The sequence below is a fragment of the Tetrao urogallus genome, assembly GCF_951394365.1.
Source record: "Tetrao urogallus genome assembly, chromosome: 9".
NCBI lineage: Eukaryota > Metazoa > Chordata > Aves > Galliformes > Phasianidae > Tetrao > Tetrao urogallus.
This window is the reverse complement of record NC_136822.1, coordinates 7,398,672-7,417,405: the sequence shown is the minus strand read 5'-3', so window position 1 is coordinate 7,417,405 and position 18,734 is coordinate 7,398,672. Positions and strand designations below refer to the sequence as shown.

The 18,734-nt window shown below is 49.2% G+C and overlaps 1 protein-coding gene across 1 annotated transcript; it reads left to right on the top strand.

Annotated features, from left to right (window-relative positions):
• Positions 1–12,805: 12,805 nt before the first annotated feature.
• Positions 12,806–13,618, top strand: RNF228 (ring finger protein 228; the record flags this gene model as incomplete). The annotated part of the gene is made up of 1 exon (XM_079539801.1): positions 12,806–13,618. One exon carries the CDS (start codon positions 12,806–12,808, stop codon positions 13,616–13,618), a length of 813 nt encoding a protein of 270 aa, XP_079395927.1.
• Positions 13,619–18,734: the final 5,116 nt, after the last annotated feature.

Genomic DNA, 18,734 nt, shown 5'->3' with positions numbered 1-18,734 from the left:
CGTGGCGCAACGCCCCCTGCCGGCCGTGCTCCCCTCTGCCCCCCGCTGTCAAGATGCGGGGAGGTTTGCCGTCTGTTTTGGTCGAGTTTTCACCCCGGAAATGCATCCTGTACCCGGCCAGAGGGCTGCTGAGGATCCCACGCAGCCTTGGTCCCACGATGGACAGGAGGGCGGCGGGGTGCCAGGCACAGCCGGCTCCTGGCCACAAGCTGACAGCCACGTTCCTCTGGCCCCGTGCCCATGGGTGCACAACATGCCTTGTGCATCTGGGACCAGCTGGGAAGCTCTTCTGTTCACACAGAGATCTGGGCTAGCGCCTGACAGGGCCCAGCCCCTGACACTCATCGAACCAACGTGGTAAGGGGGACAGAGCTGACAAGGGCAGTTTGCAAGCTCCTTGTCTGGTAAGGTGAAAGCTTTCTGGAAAGTGATTTGTGAAAAGTAATTTCCTGATAGATTGATTTTTGGAATGAAGGAAACATTTCCGTTTGGATTTAGGTGACAACATTTTCATAACACAAAACTTCTCGTGCGTTTTGGGGCATTTCCTTGGGAAGATGACACCAACATGACCGCTCTGCCTCTGGCCCACATGAACTGCTACACTCAGCCTCAGTCAGCACTGGAGCAGGGGTCTCCACGGAGCTGCATTCCTTCAGTTTTCAGGAGAGACAGCAGTGGGAGAGGGAAAGGGATGCACCTGCTCCAGGTGGCCCTGCTTGGAACACACTTATTTCCGGGTGACCAGGAACCGGCAGCAGAAGGGACGGCAGGAGCATAGCGAGAACCGAGAGCAGCAGGGGGAGGAGCATCGGCCACAGGAATGCAGGGTTTGGAGGGAGCTGAGGGCAGAAAGCTGGCTATTGCAAGGGAAGGATCCTCAGAACTGGGAATAACACCCGTAGGAAGCTCATTTTATCACTGGCACTGCCCGTTGAACCTGTTTGCCCTCGTTCAAAGCAAGTGTATGAATCACTCCACTTACAGAGCAATGCTCCACTACCCTTTTTCTGAGACTTGCCTTGTGTTATCTCTGACAGCCAATAAAAGCACTCAGGCTTTGACTCCGTCCCACACACTATATGCCCCGTACAGATTTCCTGACACGACATCATGCAGCTTTCTGTAAAAGCAGTGGAAGCAGTACCATTGCAAAGGACTATCCTTCTGAGAGTGTCCAGAAAAAGCTGCTTACAAACCACACAGCTGCAAGGCCTGGTAAAACCTTTACCCAGGGCTGTGCATCCCAGCAGCAGCTGCTCAGCACCCAGTGCCATCTGCACTAGGAAGAAATTCTCTGGGCTGAGGGCAGGTGGGAAAGATGAGACAACAAAGGATAACTTAGGAAACTGAACATCATTCCTTGCACTGAGAGCCTTTCCTTATAGCAACACGTACTGCTGTCACGCTGGGCGTCATTTGCCTCCAGCACCAAGCAGTAGGAGCCAGGCAGAAATCCCACGACCGGGGGCGGATGGTGCTGCTGTACAAACACAGCCCTGCTGCCAGGTGCCAGCCTGCTAGCAATCCTGACAGCCAGACACATCTTGTTTTGACTCAAAAGCTGAAGGATCGGCTCTGAAGGAGCGAACACACACAGCCTTTTGCCTGTGTGCACGGCAGTAAGGTTCTTGAAGGGCAGCACCCCTTCCAAGTGGGGCAGGTTGCTGCCATGCACCCAGATGCCATGATGTGGCTCTCCCAAAGCACAGCACGGGTGCAGATGAGACAAGCATTGCACACAGAGCTGGGCTGGACTGGCTGGGTTCAGTGCACATGACGCTGCTACAGCTTCACCTCACTGCAGGTGCTGACAGACAGCCTTTGGCCCTGCAGCAGAGGAAGAGTTCCCACCCAGGTATCAGTACTGTGGCACACGGCCTTCAGACAGATATCAGCCAAATTTTCTTCCCCAGTTTCACGCCTCACCTTTTCTTTATCCTCACTCATTTTCTCAATACACTGCAGAACCCAGTTCTTACCTTCATCTTCCTTCATCTCCTTCTTCACTCTTTATATTTTAAAAGGAACTATTAAAAATTGTGTATTTTTAGTACCAAAAGTCCTGATTCCTCTTGCGAGATTCCTGCATTTTCATTTATTTAGTTGCCACATTACTGAACATACTGTTTTGGATATGAGACTTTCTGCTGTGCGTCAGACCCAACCACCCACTAACCCCACAGGGAACAACCAGGGGCTTTCTCCCTGTCTTTGGAAGAGCTGCTGACTGCAAAGCAAGCTGAGGAGATGGCTAAGTGCTGCATAATGTGCGCTTAGGTACCAAGGCACCAGAAAACACATTTTTCACAGCATTTCAGTCGTTCTCTTTTCATTTAATGCATATCAAAATTCAATTTAAATTCATTTTAAATAAACTTTTTGAGGGAAAAAAAAAAATCTTTTGCAACATCAGCCAATAAAAACAAACCACAAAGCTCTACCCTGCTCAGCTCTGCAGCAGCAGAAGTGATGGTGTGTCTGGCACATAGAGCCCAGGGCAGGCACCACTCTCACTGCATGTCTCCCAGATCTTATCTCCGTTTGAGAGCTGGTAACACAAAACCAGCCTGATTCTGCACAACAGGAGTCCACACGGCTGCAGTGGGTCCCCAGCCTGCCTGCTCTGCATGGCCTTTCTGACTATGAGAAAGTGCTTCATATGCAAGTATCCTCTCCATTAGCTAAACTGAGCAGCACAGCAAGATTAGAACACGTTTCTATGATACATCAGCTGCTTTCAATGCACTGAACACAGCCGCTTGTCTTGGCACAGATGGTCTTAAAATGCAAAGTTCCAGCACACGGCATTGTGTATGCTAAATATACCAGTCCTTCAAGAGCCAAGCTGCTCACCTCCTGTTAGCTGAGGCAGAGAGAAATGGAATTGTAGACCCTCGTTTTCATAACTCTCACATAATTTTCTTATTAAATCTTTGCTATGTATATGGTCACATTGCCAGTTTTAGAGCATGTAAGTATGAAAAAAAAAGTGAATTTTAGAACTTGGAAAGATGAAAGCAGCTCCAAAAACTGCAAGAAAGAAAATGTGCTGAAATTGCTGCTGCTGTCTTGGGTGGGAATAATTAACTTTTCTGTTTGCAGTGTAAGTAACCAGATAATGCTATGTAATTGCTTATGATTTGCATTGCTTGAGATGGTATTGCTAATTTCCAGCAATGATTAGCATGTCATTTGAATAATTATTCAGCACCATATCACTTGGACACTTCAATTGCATGCATTTCTACTGTGAAATTCTTGGAGGTGTTGTCTACATTCCTGGTTCTTTGTAGACCATCCCATTCCTTGTCCATTCCACCATTTGGGGAAAGTGATGGCAAAATGGAAGTTAATGATGCTGTGTACAAATAACTAATTTAACCCCTGGGAAGTTTTTAAAACTTGACTACCAACAGTTGGTCTGATTTTATTCACAATTCCTTCTTAGCCCTCTGGAAAAATGGTCTCAACAACAGCTTCAGCACTCACAACAAATACATTTGGGAGGTGAAGAAATGGTGATACATTGACAGCTCGTGAGTAATTGTACTGAGCACGGTGTCACACCCTGCCCAGCACAACGTCCTTGTCTTTCAAGCAGGCTGTTTTTCAGAAAAGGTTGGTTCTATTCACTGTCCCCATGCACAGAGCACAAGCAAAGCTCTCACAGCAGCACGTATCAAACTGAGCAAAAACTGTATGGAATGTGCTGCTGATATTAATCATAATTTTCCAGGACGATAACAAATCGATATTCACTGGCACTGGCCAGCTCTGGGTTGTGTTGCCCTGGCACTGAGTACTGCCAGAGCTCCCACGCACTGCCTGCTGCTGCACTGCCTGAGCTCCTTGCCCGTCTTGTTCAAAGCAGAGGGTGAGTTTAAACGCCAGCTACCAGCTTCATAGTTTCTCCTCAGTGGCATCTTACGGGTTGGGAACTTCAGCCATTGCTCCAGCACTGTTTTCTAAATGCTTATCAGTGATGTGAGTCACTGCTGCCAAGCATTAGGAACACTGCCGGCCGAGAGCCACTCTGCCTTTTCCCCGAGCTCTGCGCATGCACTGTGGAGCTGGGCAGTGCCTGGCGCATCCACGTGGCTATCAGTGCAGGGGCAGTCCCTGAGAGAACTCGCCAACACAAAACATTCGAGAAGGCAGTGGTTACCTTTGTTTTTTGTTTGTTTTCTTCCAGTAATACATAAATCTCAACAAAAGATCTGTCAGGGAGTTAGGTTCAGAGAAGGACAGATGGGAGATGGTAAATGAGCAATGAAATTGTCCTAGCCCGATGGTCAGGGTGGTTTGCTAGGGTGTCTCACACCTGCATGCATTCTGCTGTGGTACAGAATTTCAGTTTTTGGCAAAAGTCTTGGTTTGTTTCTCTGTCCCATCAGGACATTCTGCAGGCTGACTGGGCTGCTGATTTCTTTTAGTTGAGCTCATTTTTTCCCTTTTTTCACATTTCTTCCCTGATTTTTGCAGTCATGAAGTAAGTACATCTCCAGAATTTAATTATGATGCTATACAGTGTACAGTGCCTGATCTCCCCTGAGAATCTTCTACTGATGGCACTTTAGTTCTTAGGTTTTATTTTGCTCGTATGCATGAACTCAGGGTTACTGCCACTTCTTAAACCACCAGAAATGTAGGCTCAGTCAATTCATTCAGCTACAGAGAGCTGTGAGATTCTCTACTTTTCATTCTACTGCCACCCACATTACAGATGTCATCCTAAAACCATAAATAGCTCTTGGGGTCTTTGCTTTATTTCTACTATTTACATGACAAACCTTAATGTCATTGATCCTATTTTAAAGGCAGCAAAAAATCCCACACCCATCTGTCAACGTTTTAACGTTGATTGACTGACAGCACACCAAGAAGGATACTTATGTACATCTTTTATGGTACAGCAGAGGCAAACAATCATTAGTCAGACTGACAGCACTTGCCGTGGTTCCAGGTGTGCCATGAAGGTGATCCACGCCACTCCACGGCCGGATTTCTATTGCTTGTATAAGGACTGGCCTGGCCCAAGCACTGCAAAGCTCCATCGTTGTGCTTGAGAATGGAGCTGCTGCTGAGCCTGCCTCTCAGATCCCACCACACCAGTGATTTGCTCCCGTGCCTCACTCTTAGAGCAAACATTTTGCTGTTGGAATGCATGGAGATATCACCAAATGGCAAGCGCTTTCAGGGTTCTGGGCTTTTGCAGGGGACAGTTGCAGTTAAGCTGCACTAACCCTCCAGTGCTATTGAATCCCCACATGTGACAGGCCAAGAACACTCCTTGTAAAGCACTGCTTTGCATTCCTGGCCCACAGAATAATCCGAGAACAAGGCTCCAGACATCCACTGACGATTGTTTTACAGAAGACAGCTGTGCCCACTGATACCTCTATTAATTTGTGCTCATTTGGGGAACATGTATTCCTTTGAATGTCAATGGAAGCACTATTTAACGATGGGTTGGTGGCTTTCCTGGCAATGGCTGAACAGTAAGCCATGTTCCGCCTCCCTACCTTCACAGCTACAAGGTCTCTAGCAGAGAAAGAGCTGAGCGAGATGCACTCCCCAGGTGCTTTCCTACATTAGCATCTGCAAATCTGACCCACAACACAAACTCCAAATCCATGCTTCTAAAAGAGTTAATATAGAGACTTTGGATAAGCTTGTGAAATCTTATCTGAAGCATCAGACAGTTGAAGATACGAATCAAGACTAGAGAAATAAATAAAACAAAAATATTGATCTAAATACATTGTCATAATATTTCTGAGATTATGGGATGAGGTTTTTGAAGGCAAAAGAGCTTCCAGAGAACCGAAATGGCCCTAAGAAACCTTCTCCCAAATATGGCATTTTTCTCTCACCGTGAACAAGTCAGTATAGATCACATCTCCCGAGATGAGATCTGTGGTGGTTCCTGGCACAAAGAATGAATTGCCTCTTCTGCTGTTGATAAAATCATCCAAGGTCTCTTTTAAAGTGACTGCCAAACCAAGCTTGTTTTTCAGTGATTTTGTAATCTGCGTATGACAGAGTTGATCTGGGATGGGACCCCAGCCTGGCTCCTGGGTGTGTTCCCTCGGGTCTGAAAGTGGAAAAATTATGCACAGAGGGTCTGATTCTGCACTCAGAAAGGAAGGTGCAAGCAGGGTAACTGCAAGGAAGTCGGTGGAACTTCTCCAAACTGGCAGGCACTAATGAGAGCACAAACTTAGTCCACATTTTTGTGGGAAAAACAACTGTGTACAAAATATTGCAATTGAATTCATCTGCAATTATTCTTACTCATAAAACTCAGGAACCGCATACTTACCAATTGCAGCCATTTAGATTTCAAACTGGGATAAAGGAATCTCCTGACTCAGCTGTAACTGCATCGTAGCCACTCGGGAGGGCTTTCTCTCCAAATGTAACATCCTGAGTTCTCACTCCTGCCTAAAGGACATCCTGGTCGTTGGCTGATTTTCTTCCAAAATATTTAATATCTAATCAACCCATTAGAAACAAGCTTCTCATCTTCCTTTCCAATATTATGGAAAGGAGTGGGCCAGCCTAACAGAACACGCAGCGAAAGTACGCCAAGGAACAAATCAGATATCCCTCTCCTCCTAGAGTTACAGTCACCCTTGGCGGAACGAGCTGAAAGCTGGCAGCATCCCTTCTGGCAGCCTTCAGCCCCTCGCAGCACTGGAGACTTGCCTGCCATGCCTGAGCCGCTGGGCTGGTGGAGCTGAGGCGGTCAGCCTGCTGCTGTGTTCCCGTGACACAGGGCATGCTGTCCCAGCCCGCTGCCTTCCCATGAGGTGTCCCAGCCTCTCCTCCTCCTGCACACCTCTCCCAGGTGCTGTCCTAGAGAAGAGGCAGTGCACGCGGTGACCGTGCCGATGATGCCTACTGGACAAAATGCCATGTTCTGTTTGATCCATGGCTGTTCTAATGCACCTACCTTGGTACCTAACACTTGGTATTCTCCCCCCTTCCAAGCTAGCATAGAACAAAACGTGAGTGTATCCTGTGAATTTTCTTCTCCCCTGTGTTGGTGCTTCTTGGGCATAAAGCTGGACTACATCAACAGGAGAAAATAATACTGTATGAAAATAACCTCAAGTCTATGGAAATCGATGGAAATGGCCCCTCAGGCTTCAGCTAGCAGTAGATCGGATTTTAGGTTTCACACTGAGTGATCTTTAACTCCAGTATTTCTTGTAAGATGTTAATTATAGAATCATAGAATGGCCTGGGTTGAAAAGGACCATGATGATCATCAAGTTTCAACCCCCCTGCTATGTGCAGGGTCACCAACCACCAGAGCAGGCTGCCCAGAGCCACATCCAGCCTGACCTTGAATGCCTGCAGGGATGGGGCATCCACAGCCTCCTTGGGCAGCCTGTTCCAGTGCATCACCACCCTCTGTGTGAAAAACTTCCTGCTAATATCTAACCTAAGCCTCCCCTGTCTTTAAACCAGTTTTTTTTTAAGCTCAGTTTAAAACCGTTCTCCCTCGTCCTGTCATTATCCACCCATGTAAGCAGTCATTCCCTCTGCAGTGTATATGCTCCTTTCAAGTACTGGAAGGCCACAGTGAGGAATGAGGTCTCCCTGGAGCCTTCTCTTCTCCAAGCAAGTTAATCTTTGTCTAAAAAAATACAAATTCCCATGTGCTCACTTCAGCTGAAAGGAAAAGACAAGTGTATTATCTGAATAGATGCAATAGTATGAATGCAAAAAATTCCCAAATCCTTCATCAGTTTCTCATTCAGAACAAAATTGATTTAAGTACATATACACAATATTGTGGTCTGAGCAATGGCAGCTTTTTCCAAGATGTCTTAAAAAATATGTCCCCATCATTACCAAGGATAAAAACATGTCTGAAAGATTATGAGAAAACGTTTACCAACCTCACCAGGTCAGGCTTTTATTTTGGAGATAGCAGTACCTATTTGCAGTCAGTGCTGCCAATGATGAGCTGTAATCAAAGCCATAACTGTAATGTGTCTGGGTGCTCCAAATAAAGCTCCCGAGGTACTATAGAATCTTAAGTGATTCCATATAGAAACAGCTTTTCTTACTCAGTACAACGCAAGGACGAGTTAAGTTGCAAAACTGAACTGCCCAACAGCAAACAGCCATGTGGTGCTCTCTAAATACACACATTGTTACTAGCAGTGATTCATCCTGGCAATGTTTTCCCACAGAGATGCTTTATGTGGCCAGCACACGGCTAATCTCAGCCCCCCGGTGCTACAGAAGGCACAGCCATCCCCATCACACACGCCTGCCTCTGCCCAGCTGCTGTGCCATGCACTGCACACACAGCCCAGCAGCTCGGCCATTTCTGCACCAGCACTGACCTCAGTGCTCCAGCATCAACTCCCGCCGTCACTGTCACTGTGATGGGCAGAAAGCACGGCGCTGTTTGAACCAAAGGACTTATCCCAGTTCAACTGTACAGTTACAATTTAGGCCTGCTATTGGCTTAAAGAACTCTCAAGCCGGGCCTGCTCTGGGTACCAAGTCTAGGGATGCTCCTTGAAGCTGTTCAACATGGGCTCCTGGAGAAGAGTATTGCACTAATGGAAACATCCTCTTATCTGTAAATGGCTGCTTGTCTTAACCAACACTTATAGTACAGCTGCCTGTTTGTGACATGCTGAAAACACGGGGTTATGGAAAACAAATGGAAAGGAATCACCAGAAATGGTGTCTGACGTGGTCAGTCCCAGCTGCAAGCCCACACCCTCACCCATTTGCTGTGAACAACCCAGTGTCTTTGCAGTGCTTGCAGAGGAGGCTCAACGTCAGCTCCCTTCTCACCGTTCAGGAGAAAGCAGCTTCACTTTAAGAAAATCTGGGATCTTTCACGCATTGCTCATTGCTTGAGGCAACTGACACAGGACTGTATTTAGCAGCTACAACACAACAGAGAGTTTTTGGGGAGTAGAGGAGCGTCAAATATAGTACCATCATTTCTATTTACCTCTGCACGTTTTGTATCACATGCATTAAGGGAGGGAACAACACATTTTGTACACAGCTACAACTGACATGGCATTGCTCATAACTGCAATCCTTCTTATCCTTTTTCAGGTCCCTAAAATAGCATATAAATATTATTGAAAATTAACATTCCCTTCTGTACTGCATGTAATGGCTTTTACAGAAGTTCCAAAGGAGAAAAGACAAAAAAAGAAGACACTTTTATTATAAATTATTCATAAATACATTATATGAAATAAAATGTTAACGTGAAGAAAGCAGAGGATGCTGCTGCAGCATCCTGCAGCCCAATGATAGGGCACAAAGGTAATGCACAACCGCCAATGCCCTGCAACAGTGACAGGAAATGGGACTGGAGGGGAAAATTTGTGTAAATGAATGAAAAGCTAGAGTTTTCTTCTAAACAGCTACAGTGTGAGCTCCAAGCTTAGTGACTCAGTGCACACTAGAAAGTTCTACAGTAAGCAGACTTTTATAAAATGAAAGCTTGTGATATTCAGCTATTGGCAAAAAGCTTCTGATGTCAATCACAGGAGCATGTTAAACCACGAGGACTTAACTAAAGAGCTGTCTGACTTCAACATCCTATCCATCAGTCCTACATAGCTACTGAATTGTTGAAACATAGAGAACGTATAAAAGGGATTCTTAACATTGTTACCACGAGCAGGCTGGCAGCCCAGCCATCCCTATCTGATATGTCTATCAGAAATAATGTTCTTCCCACCTACAAAGCAAGATGTTCAACATCATTAGACATACCAACTGTGCAGCAAAACAGAAATTATGAATACAACACACTGGTGCTGCAGGGATGCTCCAGCACAGTGCTTGTGACAAATGTGTGGTGCTGGGGCTTGGCTCACCACCAGCTCCTGCCTCACCGTGCAGCTCCTCCTGGATCCAGTCAAGCATCAGTTCAGAACTGAAGGGCTGCATGGGGTACATCGGCCCAGTATTTAACATGCTAAAATCAATCCTTAGCAGCTATAGGGTGGTTATTTTAAGTGGAAAAATGTGTGTTTTTCAAGGGTTGTCTGTCACCTCTGCTCAGTTGTATCCAAAGGCTCAGGCACTGGCTCCCTTGGAATCACCATAGCAGCATTTCAGGATTTTTTACCATTAAAGAATGGTCCTCCAGGCCAACAGTCCAAAAACAAATGCTGACAGTAACTAAAGCAACTGAAGGACAGAACACATCTGGACCTCGGGGCATGCAGTGACTCTTTCAAAATCTAGACACGTTTCTGTTCTCCTAATTCCAGTATTCGAGGCCTTCACACCCTACAGGGAGACACTTTTCCACCCTTGCTGCACACAGCCGCTGCTCCTGGGAGAACATGGGCTGCCCATACCGTGCGGGCCCCACGCACGTGGCATGGCTGGGAGCAGAGGGTAAGGCTGGGGGTGGCTGTGCCCTGCGGGGAGCTCTGTACATAAAGCACTGCTGCTGCGGTCCCGGCTTCATTTCCTCTCCCAGCCACAGCACTCTGTTCACAGGAGTAACCGCCACCCAAGAGCCTTCTGCAACTCAACACTTGCTTTTCTAAAGTAAAATGTAAAATTCATCCTACATTTACCTCTAGCAGCGTTATTTTTCAGTTCTATCCCACTCTGCCCTTTCCCCAGCGTGTTTACGCCCGAGCTGCAGGAAGCTCTCCCAGAGCTGCCTTCCATGCTAGGTGGAGTTCCAGCTGACCTCCAGGCAGAAACTGCTCAGATAAGAAAATTCAGAACACAAAAGGCAGAGGTCTGAACCAGAACGACGGCTGATATATCTGGACTCTATTAAAGCATTTGATACAGTGCCTTGAATAATTTTACTTGAATTTGAATTTGCTTGGATCTTGGCACTTTTGTGTGTTTTGAACATTAACTGAAAGTTGGAAGATTACAAACATGGCAAAAGTATTAAGTGGAAGGAAGGAGCCTGGGATAATCTGACATACAACTGTTACAAATCTCCTGAAATGTAGCAACAAACTCATTAAATGGGAAGGCAGAAACAACTGGGAGACAGTACCAAACAACAAACAAACCAAGCATAACAAAAACAAATATAAACACATATCTGAAAGTATTTAAGAGTTCACAAGTGAATGAGACAAGGTGTATCGCACCAAATGAATGTACAAGAGTTGGATGGAGAAGTTCCCAACCCAGGTGTGGCAATGCTTTGCAGCTGCAGGCAGTGCTAGTTGCCCTTAGGGAGGGCTGATTGCTGACCCCATGTTCAGAAGTGGCTGTCCACCACAGTGACAGCAATACTCATTTTCTTTCTTCTTTTCACAGACTGAAGCTCCACAACTTTATCCCATTATTTCAGCTAAGCTGAGAATCCCCACACAAGCTCTGTCCTGTGAGATGTACTGCTCAGGGCCTTGTGGGCCACACTCGGATCTGCTTCCACACATCAGCCACACATGCTCAGCCCTCACAGGCTGTCCCTAGGCAGTTCCCCACCTCATTCAGCTCCCTCAGGTTCAGGACAAGGCCAAGGTCCAACACAGGCAAAGGGCAACACATCTGGTGAGCACTGTGAGGCCCATACAGGGCAGAGCCTGCAATATAGCCCCACAGTTACCCCTACCTGGATGTGCATTTCAGATCTGCTGAGAAAAAACACTGGTTTTAGAGGGCCTGTGCTAAACCTGAATATAATGGAGTTACTCCAAATGCATAAGGCATAGAAGAGCAGAATTTACCACAGTGAACCTGTTGAATTGCTCAGTGTTACAGTGCCGGAAGAAACGGATGCACTGTTGCATGGATTGGGTCTGCACTGAGCGAAGGCTCTCAGTGCTACAACACAACGCTGGAAGAAGGATGTGGTGGTGTTAGCTGACAGGTGGCTGAACACAAGCCAGCAGCGTGCCCAGGTGACCAAGAAGGCCAATGGCACCCTGGCTGATACCAGAAATGCGGCAGCCAGCAGGAACACTGGCACTGGTGAGGCTGCACCTTGAGTACTGTGCTCAGCGTTGGGCCCCTCACTGCAAGAAAGGCAGTATGTCCAGAGAAGGGCAACAGAGCTGGTGAAGGGTCTAGGGAGCAGAATACTGAAAATAGCCTCTGCTCCTCTCAGGTAACAGCAACAGGACAAGAGGTGATGGCTTTATGTCTCTCCACAGGTGCAGGCTGGCTATTCAGAAGAATTTCTTCTCAGAAAGAGCGGTGAGGCACCGGCAGCGGTGAGCTGCCCAGGGAGGTGCCTGGAGACGTTCAAGAACCGCAGAGATGTGGCACTGAGGGACACGGGGGTGGGCCGACGGTTAGACTAGACAATCTCCGTGGTCTTTTCCAACCTTAACGGCTGTACGCCGTACACAAGCACAGCGGCGGCTCCTCCCGGCCCGGCTGCAGCACAGGCACCTGCTTTTTGCGCTGAGTAGAAAGGAAGAAACGGCCCGGGCACGCGAGGTTCCTCCCAGAAAGAAGCGGCGCCCGCAACGCAACCCGCGCCGCAGCGCTCCCCGGCAGCCGCTCCCCATCCGCCCGCCCGCGCCGGAAAACGCGCGACCCGAGCCGAGGCGGCGCCCCGACCCCGCCGGCCGTGCCCGCCGCAGGGCCGCGCAGCCCCAGGGGCGGGCGGCGCCGAGCCCGCCCCCCGCCCGCGGAGCCGGGCGGCGCCGCCAGCCAGCCAGCCCGCCCGCCCGCCCGGCCCTCCGCCGCCGCGCCGCTCCGCAGCCCGCGGACGCGGCCAGGAGGCGGCGGCGGCGGGGCCGCGGCTGCTGCCCGCCCGCCAGGCGCGGCCAGGAGCCCGGCACCCTCCGCCCGTCCGCGGCGCGATGTTATGGCCGAGCCGGCGCAGAAGGGCGGCGGAGGGCGCGGCGGGCGGCAGGAGGACGGGGCGGCGGCCGCCCCCAGCTACGAAGACTACGAGTGCAAGATCTGCTACAACTACTTCGACCTGGAGCGGCGGGCGCCCAAGCTGCTGGAGTGCCTGCACACCTTCTGCCAGGAGTGCCTGAGCCAGCTGCACCTGCGCGCCGCGCAGCAGCCCCCCGCCGCCTCCGAGCCGGGCGCGGGGCCGGGGCGGGCGGCCGTCGGCTCCCTCGCCTGCCCGCTGTGCCGCCACCGCACGGCGCTGCCCGACCACCGCGTCCACGGCCTGCCGGTCAACACCAAGCTGGCCGCCGCCTGCCCGCCGCAGCTGCGCGCCCGCGACCCGCTGCCCCAGGACCGCCTCCCGCCGCTGCCGCCTCGCCGCCCGCCCCGCGCCCGGGAGGCGGCGGCCGCCCTCGCGCCGACCCCCGCGCCCCCCGCCCGCGCCGGGCCGCGCTCCTCGGGCGGCGGCTACGAGAGCTGCCAGAGCTGCAAGCGGGCGGCGCTGAGCGCGGGGTGCGTGTGCGTCGTCGTCTCCTTCCTCTCCATGGTGGTGCTGCTCTTCACCGGCCTCATCTTCGTCAACCAGTACGGCGGGGACGCGGGGCCCGGCGCCTCGCCGTCGCCCGTGGGGCCCATCTGCCTCTCGGTGGCCAGCGTGCTCGCCCTCTTCTCCGTCGTCGTCACGTGGCTCATCTGCTGGCTCAAGTACCGGCCCGAGGCCGCCGCCGCCAACGCCCCCGCGCGGGGCCGTGCCGCGGCCCGCAGGACCGACACGTAGCGCCGGGAGGGGCGGGGGATGCTCGGGGGATGCTCGGGGCCGCCGGGGCCGCCGTGCTGGGGCCGCCTGCCCCGGGGGAGGGCGATGCGGGGCGGGCCGCGGAGGAACGGGTGTCCCCCCGCCGCCGTCACTGCCGGCGGGCCCGCGGGGGCTCCGCGGCGTTTGTAGCGCCGGGGAAGGGCCGGCCGCGTTGCCGGCTGCTCCGGGGACGGGAGGCGGGCGGGGCCGGCCATGCCAGGGGCGCGGCGCCGGCACGCAGCCCCGCGGTGTAGCGCTGTGCGACCGCCGCCCGCTCGGTAAGGCGGGACGGAACGAGTATGAAAGAAAACCGGCTTACTGTTGCCCCCACCTGGAAGATAATTGGAGATCTGCGCTGGCGTTAGGAGCAGAGCGGCATCGCGAGGCTAAATGCGTTTTCTATTTTTCTTGTTATGAAGTTGACAAGTGCACATAGAAGCTGTAACAGAAGCGTATTATCTTAAAGAGACTGAGCCAAAGTATCCCTCCTTGTACCGAGTACGGCTTTGTTACATTCCTATTAGAAGGCCGTCGAGTCCTCTATTAGTTGCTTAAAATAAGCTTTATTATTTAATTCTTTTAAATTCTCATTTAATGTGGGAGACTGAACCGCTGCATTGCACTCTTAATTTATGGAAGATGATTTGATTAATGGAGCTCTGAAAGACTCCTGTGATAGAGAACAGTACTCTGCTGGCCATTGATCTCAGTTTTTATACAGCGAGAGAAACCCACATTAAGATACAGACTATCAGCATTGCTGTAGAGGTGGAACGCGGCAGCTCACCGTGCGCTCTGATCGCTTACCTGTGGTCCAGCACTGCGGTGAGGCAGGAGCTTTCCCCTCATGATGACTTTCTCTTCTGCGTTAGGAGTTTCCATGGAGGCCGGTAGGAGACATTCAGAGATGTGTCAGAGATGTGACAAGACGCCCGTAACGTGGTGTGAAACGTAGTGCCGTATGGCTGGTCTTGTAGTATATCAAGGAGAGCACTCATATAGATACTATTCTGTGTTGCGGGATGATTCATTTGGTGCCTGAATTTTTTTAACTTAATTAGTTGTTATAACCTATGACATTGGGAATAAGATAGTGCTTCTTATTCCGTGTTTCTACACAGTACTGTATTGGAATGAGGTAGTTATTTTCGTGCTTAAATTCAAGAATTTTAACAGTGATCTTTGATTATGTGTGTTGCAAGCTGTGTGCATGACTTCTGACACGTATCCTCATAGACCTTTATCGGCCACTTCTATTTATCACAAGCGCAAAGGAATTTACTCTGTAGAAATGTAAAGGCAGCAGTGGAGCTGTGTGCTGTGTTTTATGACTGCACAAGTGACGTGTGCTGTGCATTGTCTTCGTCATCACAAAGCTGTGAAAAAACACCCCTCAAAAAGAAAAAGAAAAAAAAAGGTATTTATACGACAGACGTAGTTTGTGGAAATAGCCTATGACTTTTGTGTCACTTAAGTTGATTTACCAGATCCACACCAGCCTTTTAAAGTCGTATTTAATAATAGAGAGGCCCTGAGGAGGTAAATCCCTGCGCTGAGTTCTGGCTCTGCTGTGGGCTGTGTGTTTAGAACAGTGATCAGACACGGAGCAGTTTGTTGGCTGTGCAGAGCTGAGCCTCCAGCAGCAGGCCTGACTCCCAGTCCCTGACTGCAGCAGTAGTTATGGATGTTCTGCACCAAAGAAAACCACGAGACTTTTATTTAAGCATCTAAATGACAATTTAGATGGTCGACTTCAGGTACAAATGTTCGAAAATGTTGGCCTTAACCTCTCTGTTTTCAGTTACTGCATCTGTAAAGTTTGATAACAGGGTGACCTACCTCACAGGCAAGATGTGAGGCTTTATTTATTGACGTTTTTAAGCAATTGGAGATCCTTGAAGAGGAGGTGCTATAGAGGTGAAAGTATTATTATAAATGATACTGTAGTAGGAATAAAATATATGTAAATTAATGGACATAAACAGCCGCAATGTTTCTAAGAAAAATAAACATATAAAATACGCACGCGTGTGCATCATATGCACCAATTTCTGCTTTACCTGCTCGTGCTTCTGCTAATGCAGCACATTTCAGTGTTCTCACTTGGCCAGGTGAGCTCTGCTGAACGCAGCTCAGGTCTGCCCACCCGCAGCCGCTGCCCTCACTCCGCCTCACGTAGGCACAGCAGAGCTCGGAGCACTCGTGGGGCTGGGCTGGAGCTCAGTGCCCGGCTCCTGCTCCGCTCTGCTCAGCGGCGGCTACTGCAACCCCACTGCTGTGCTGCCAGCACTGCCCTGCCAGCCAGCTGCCACCTGGGAGCCTACAAGCAGAGGAGCCACAGTCACGCAGGTGGCTGTGCCCTAAGGCACTGCTTGCAGTACGTTTATACTCCAGCTTTTACTTCCGCATTGTAGTTTTATTTCTGCCTTTTCACTGTATTTGCCATTGTGTCTAAACCAATGGTTTCAACTGGGATCCACAGACTACTTCTAAAGGATTTACAGAAGGTAAGCGAGAACAGCAAATCGATCACCCGAAGCTCAGATTTGTTACGTGAGAATCAAATCTAAAATGTTTATGGGTTTGCATGTTACAGAAGTGGAAGATGACAGCCTACACAGGATTTTCAGGGTTATTTACAATGGGACGCTCATATTGCATATCAGGTTCCTGCCCTTATATTGTAAATATTTCAGAGCCTAATTAAAGTGGACAGTCCCACCATATGCCAAATGCTTCCCTGTGCTTACACAGATTTTTGGAGCATTAGTATGGACCCACATCACAGTACCAGTCAGAATAAAATCACTGTACACATCTCTGGCTGCTGTACAGTCCCAGCCTTACATTTGTGTTCTGGGTTCCTTTGGTTGCTTGTCTGAAGCCAAACTTTCCTCGAGTTTCAGGAGGAAAAAGAAAGTAAACACAAAGAAGAGAATCCTTGTCACTGATGTTGTTTAATCATTGTAATGATTTTAGTGAGGGTGCTGGTCTTTGCAACTTGTTTAAAAACACGTGGAAGTATACAGCTAATGGGGTGCACAGCAGAACACCATCCTGCAGAAAACAGTGCTCAGAGCACTGGGGGAGAGCAGAGAAGGCAGAATGCACCGCAGCACTGAGGGAAGCCGTGGGAAATACAAGCTGGCTTCTTCAGCTTCCTTTGCACGGTTTTTTGTGGTTTTTTTTTTTTTTTGTTTGTTTTTTGGTTTTTCGGGTTTTTTTTTGCTGTGCAGTTCTCCTCTGTGTTACACAGTCTGGTGGGAGCAGCTACAGCCAAGGCATGGGAACACCAGAAAAGCAAACCTGAAGCTTCCATGGGAATTGTTGGACCTCTGCTTGAGTTCTGGGAGAGATGCAGATCTTCCTGGTGTGGCAAAGATCCTAAATGTGTAGCACTAATCCCGTGTCTGTCTACCTGACTGGAAGCATGCTGGGCTCCAAGCTGGAGGATCAGTGAAGCCATTTGGGAATGGCTTGCAATAGGCTGCTGGACACCAGTATTTTAAGGTATTAAAGCACAGCCAAGTTTTTTTTAACACATGGCATGTACTGTCAGTGCCACAGCGTAGGAGCTGCCATTTCTGCTCTCTCCTTTGGAGTGTCCCTGAGAAGAACTGTGGCTGCAGGGAAAGGAAGCCGCATTCCTTTTGGCATTACTGGCCCACAGTTAGTAGTAATAATCACAAAGTGTTTGCTGACATCGTGGCAGACCTTCGTCTCATGAAGGCAGGTGTGCAGACAGACACAAGCACTTCACTCATGCACAGAAGGAATAAAGGCAGTGGTCATCTGGCTGGATTGGCACCGTGCCGAGGTGCTTTTGTGTTCCATCGCCAGGGTGTCCAACAATTGGAAAAGCACCACAAAGACAAATAAGAAAACAGTACCAAACCCTCCGGCACCAGAAGCTGGACCTCTGTTCCCAGGAGTGGCTGCTAGTTGGGGTCCCAGTTTTGCCTGGGTTTTCCAAAAAGATACTTTGAGAATCGGGCTCTGTTCTTCCATTGTCCTCTGGTAGTGCAGGCAGGGAGCTCAAAAATGCCTCCAACCTGAAAAGGAATTCCTGTCTGCGTTTATTCTTCAGAGAACAAAAAAGAATAAATTCAGCTATTTTTTTCCATGCAATACATTCTCATTCAAAAAATACATTGCTGAAATTCAGTGGCTTAAAGACACGTATGAGATCTTCTGCTTCTTACCTCAGCGCTCTCTTTGGCAGCTCAGGTTACTGTTCGGAGAGATTCAGGTTAGTTCTCAAGGCATAAGTCCCAAAGTAGCTTCCTGTGCGTTGTCACGCTGTGTGTGAAACACCTTTTGCAAATGATGAAAGAGTGGGTTGCTGTTACTTGTTGTGCTCTGAAGATAGATGTAGTTACGGAGTGGATGTGGGCTTCCAGTTGAAATCCTTCATCAGTGAACAGTCCCAGCAGCGTGGGCACACTGCTTAGCTGGCCAAGGCTAATGGTTGTGCAAAAAAAACCCCAAATCCTGCAGAGCTGGAGTTCTGGATGTGTGTGAACTGCCAACTTCCTTGAAGAATGGCGTGCAGCCGTGTGTTCAGCGTGGTTCTGGGGCTGTTCTGAGTGGAGCAGGCACAGTGACTCGCAGCATGCTGCTGCTGCAGCTCCTTCCCTGTGTCCATGACCAACACGGTCTTTTCCTCTCAATGCTGTGTGTACCTGCCAAAATTTAACTGCTGCAGAAGCCAATATTTAGCTTGAGCTTGATTACGATTCATATAAATGGGCATTAATGTCTCTGGTTGCAGACTTAGGGATAAGAGGTGCGTTTGATATTCATGCAGTGCAAGATGTGGTAATGGACACTGTATTGAGTGCCTAAAGTCTACTGGAAATAAAAATGTAGAATTGTGTTCCTCACTTGGGAAGAGCTCTCATGTACACAAATCCTACCTCACCCATCCTTTTCCCTGCATTAGAGACATTCTGTGGCTGCAACGTCCCCACCTGTTCTACGGGTCTGCTAGAAAATACACCCTGTGTTGCTGGAATTATATTGTTAGCGTGTTATATTGCTGAAGAAAGCACTGATGATTCTTTGCGCTGACCTCTGAGCATTTAAAGCACACCAGAGG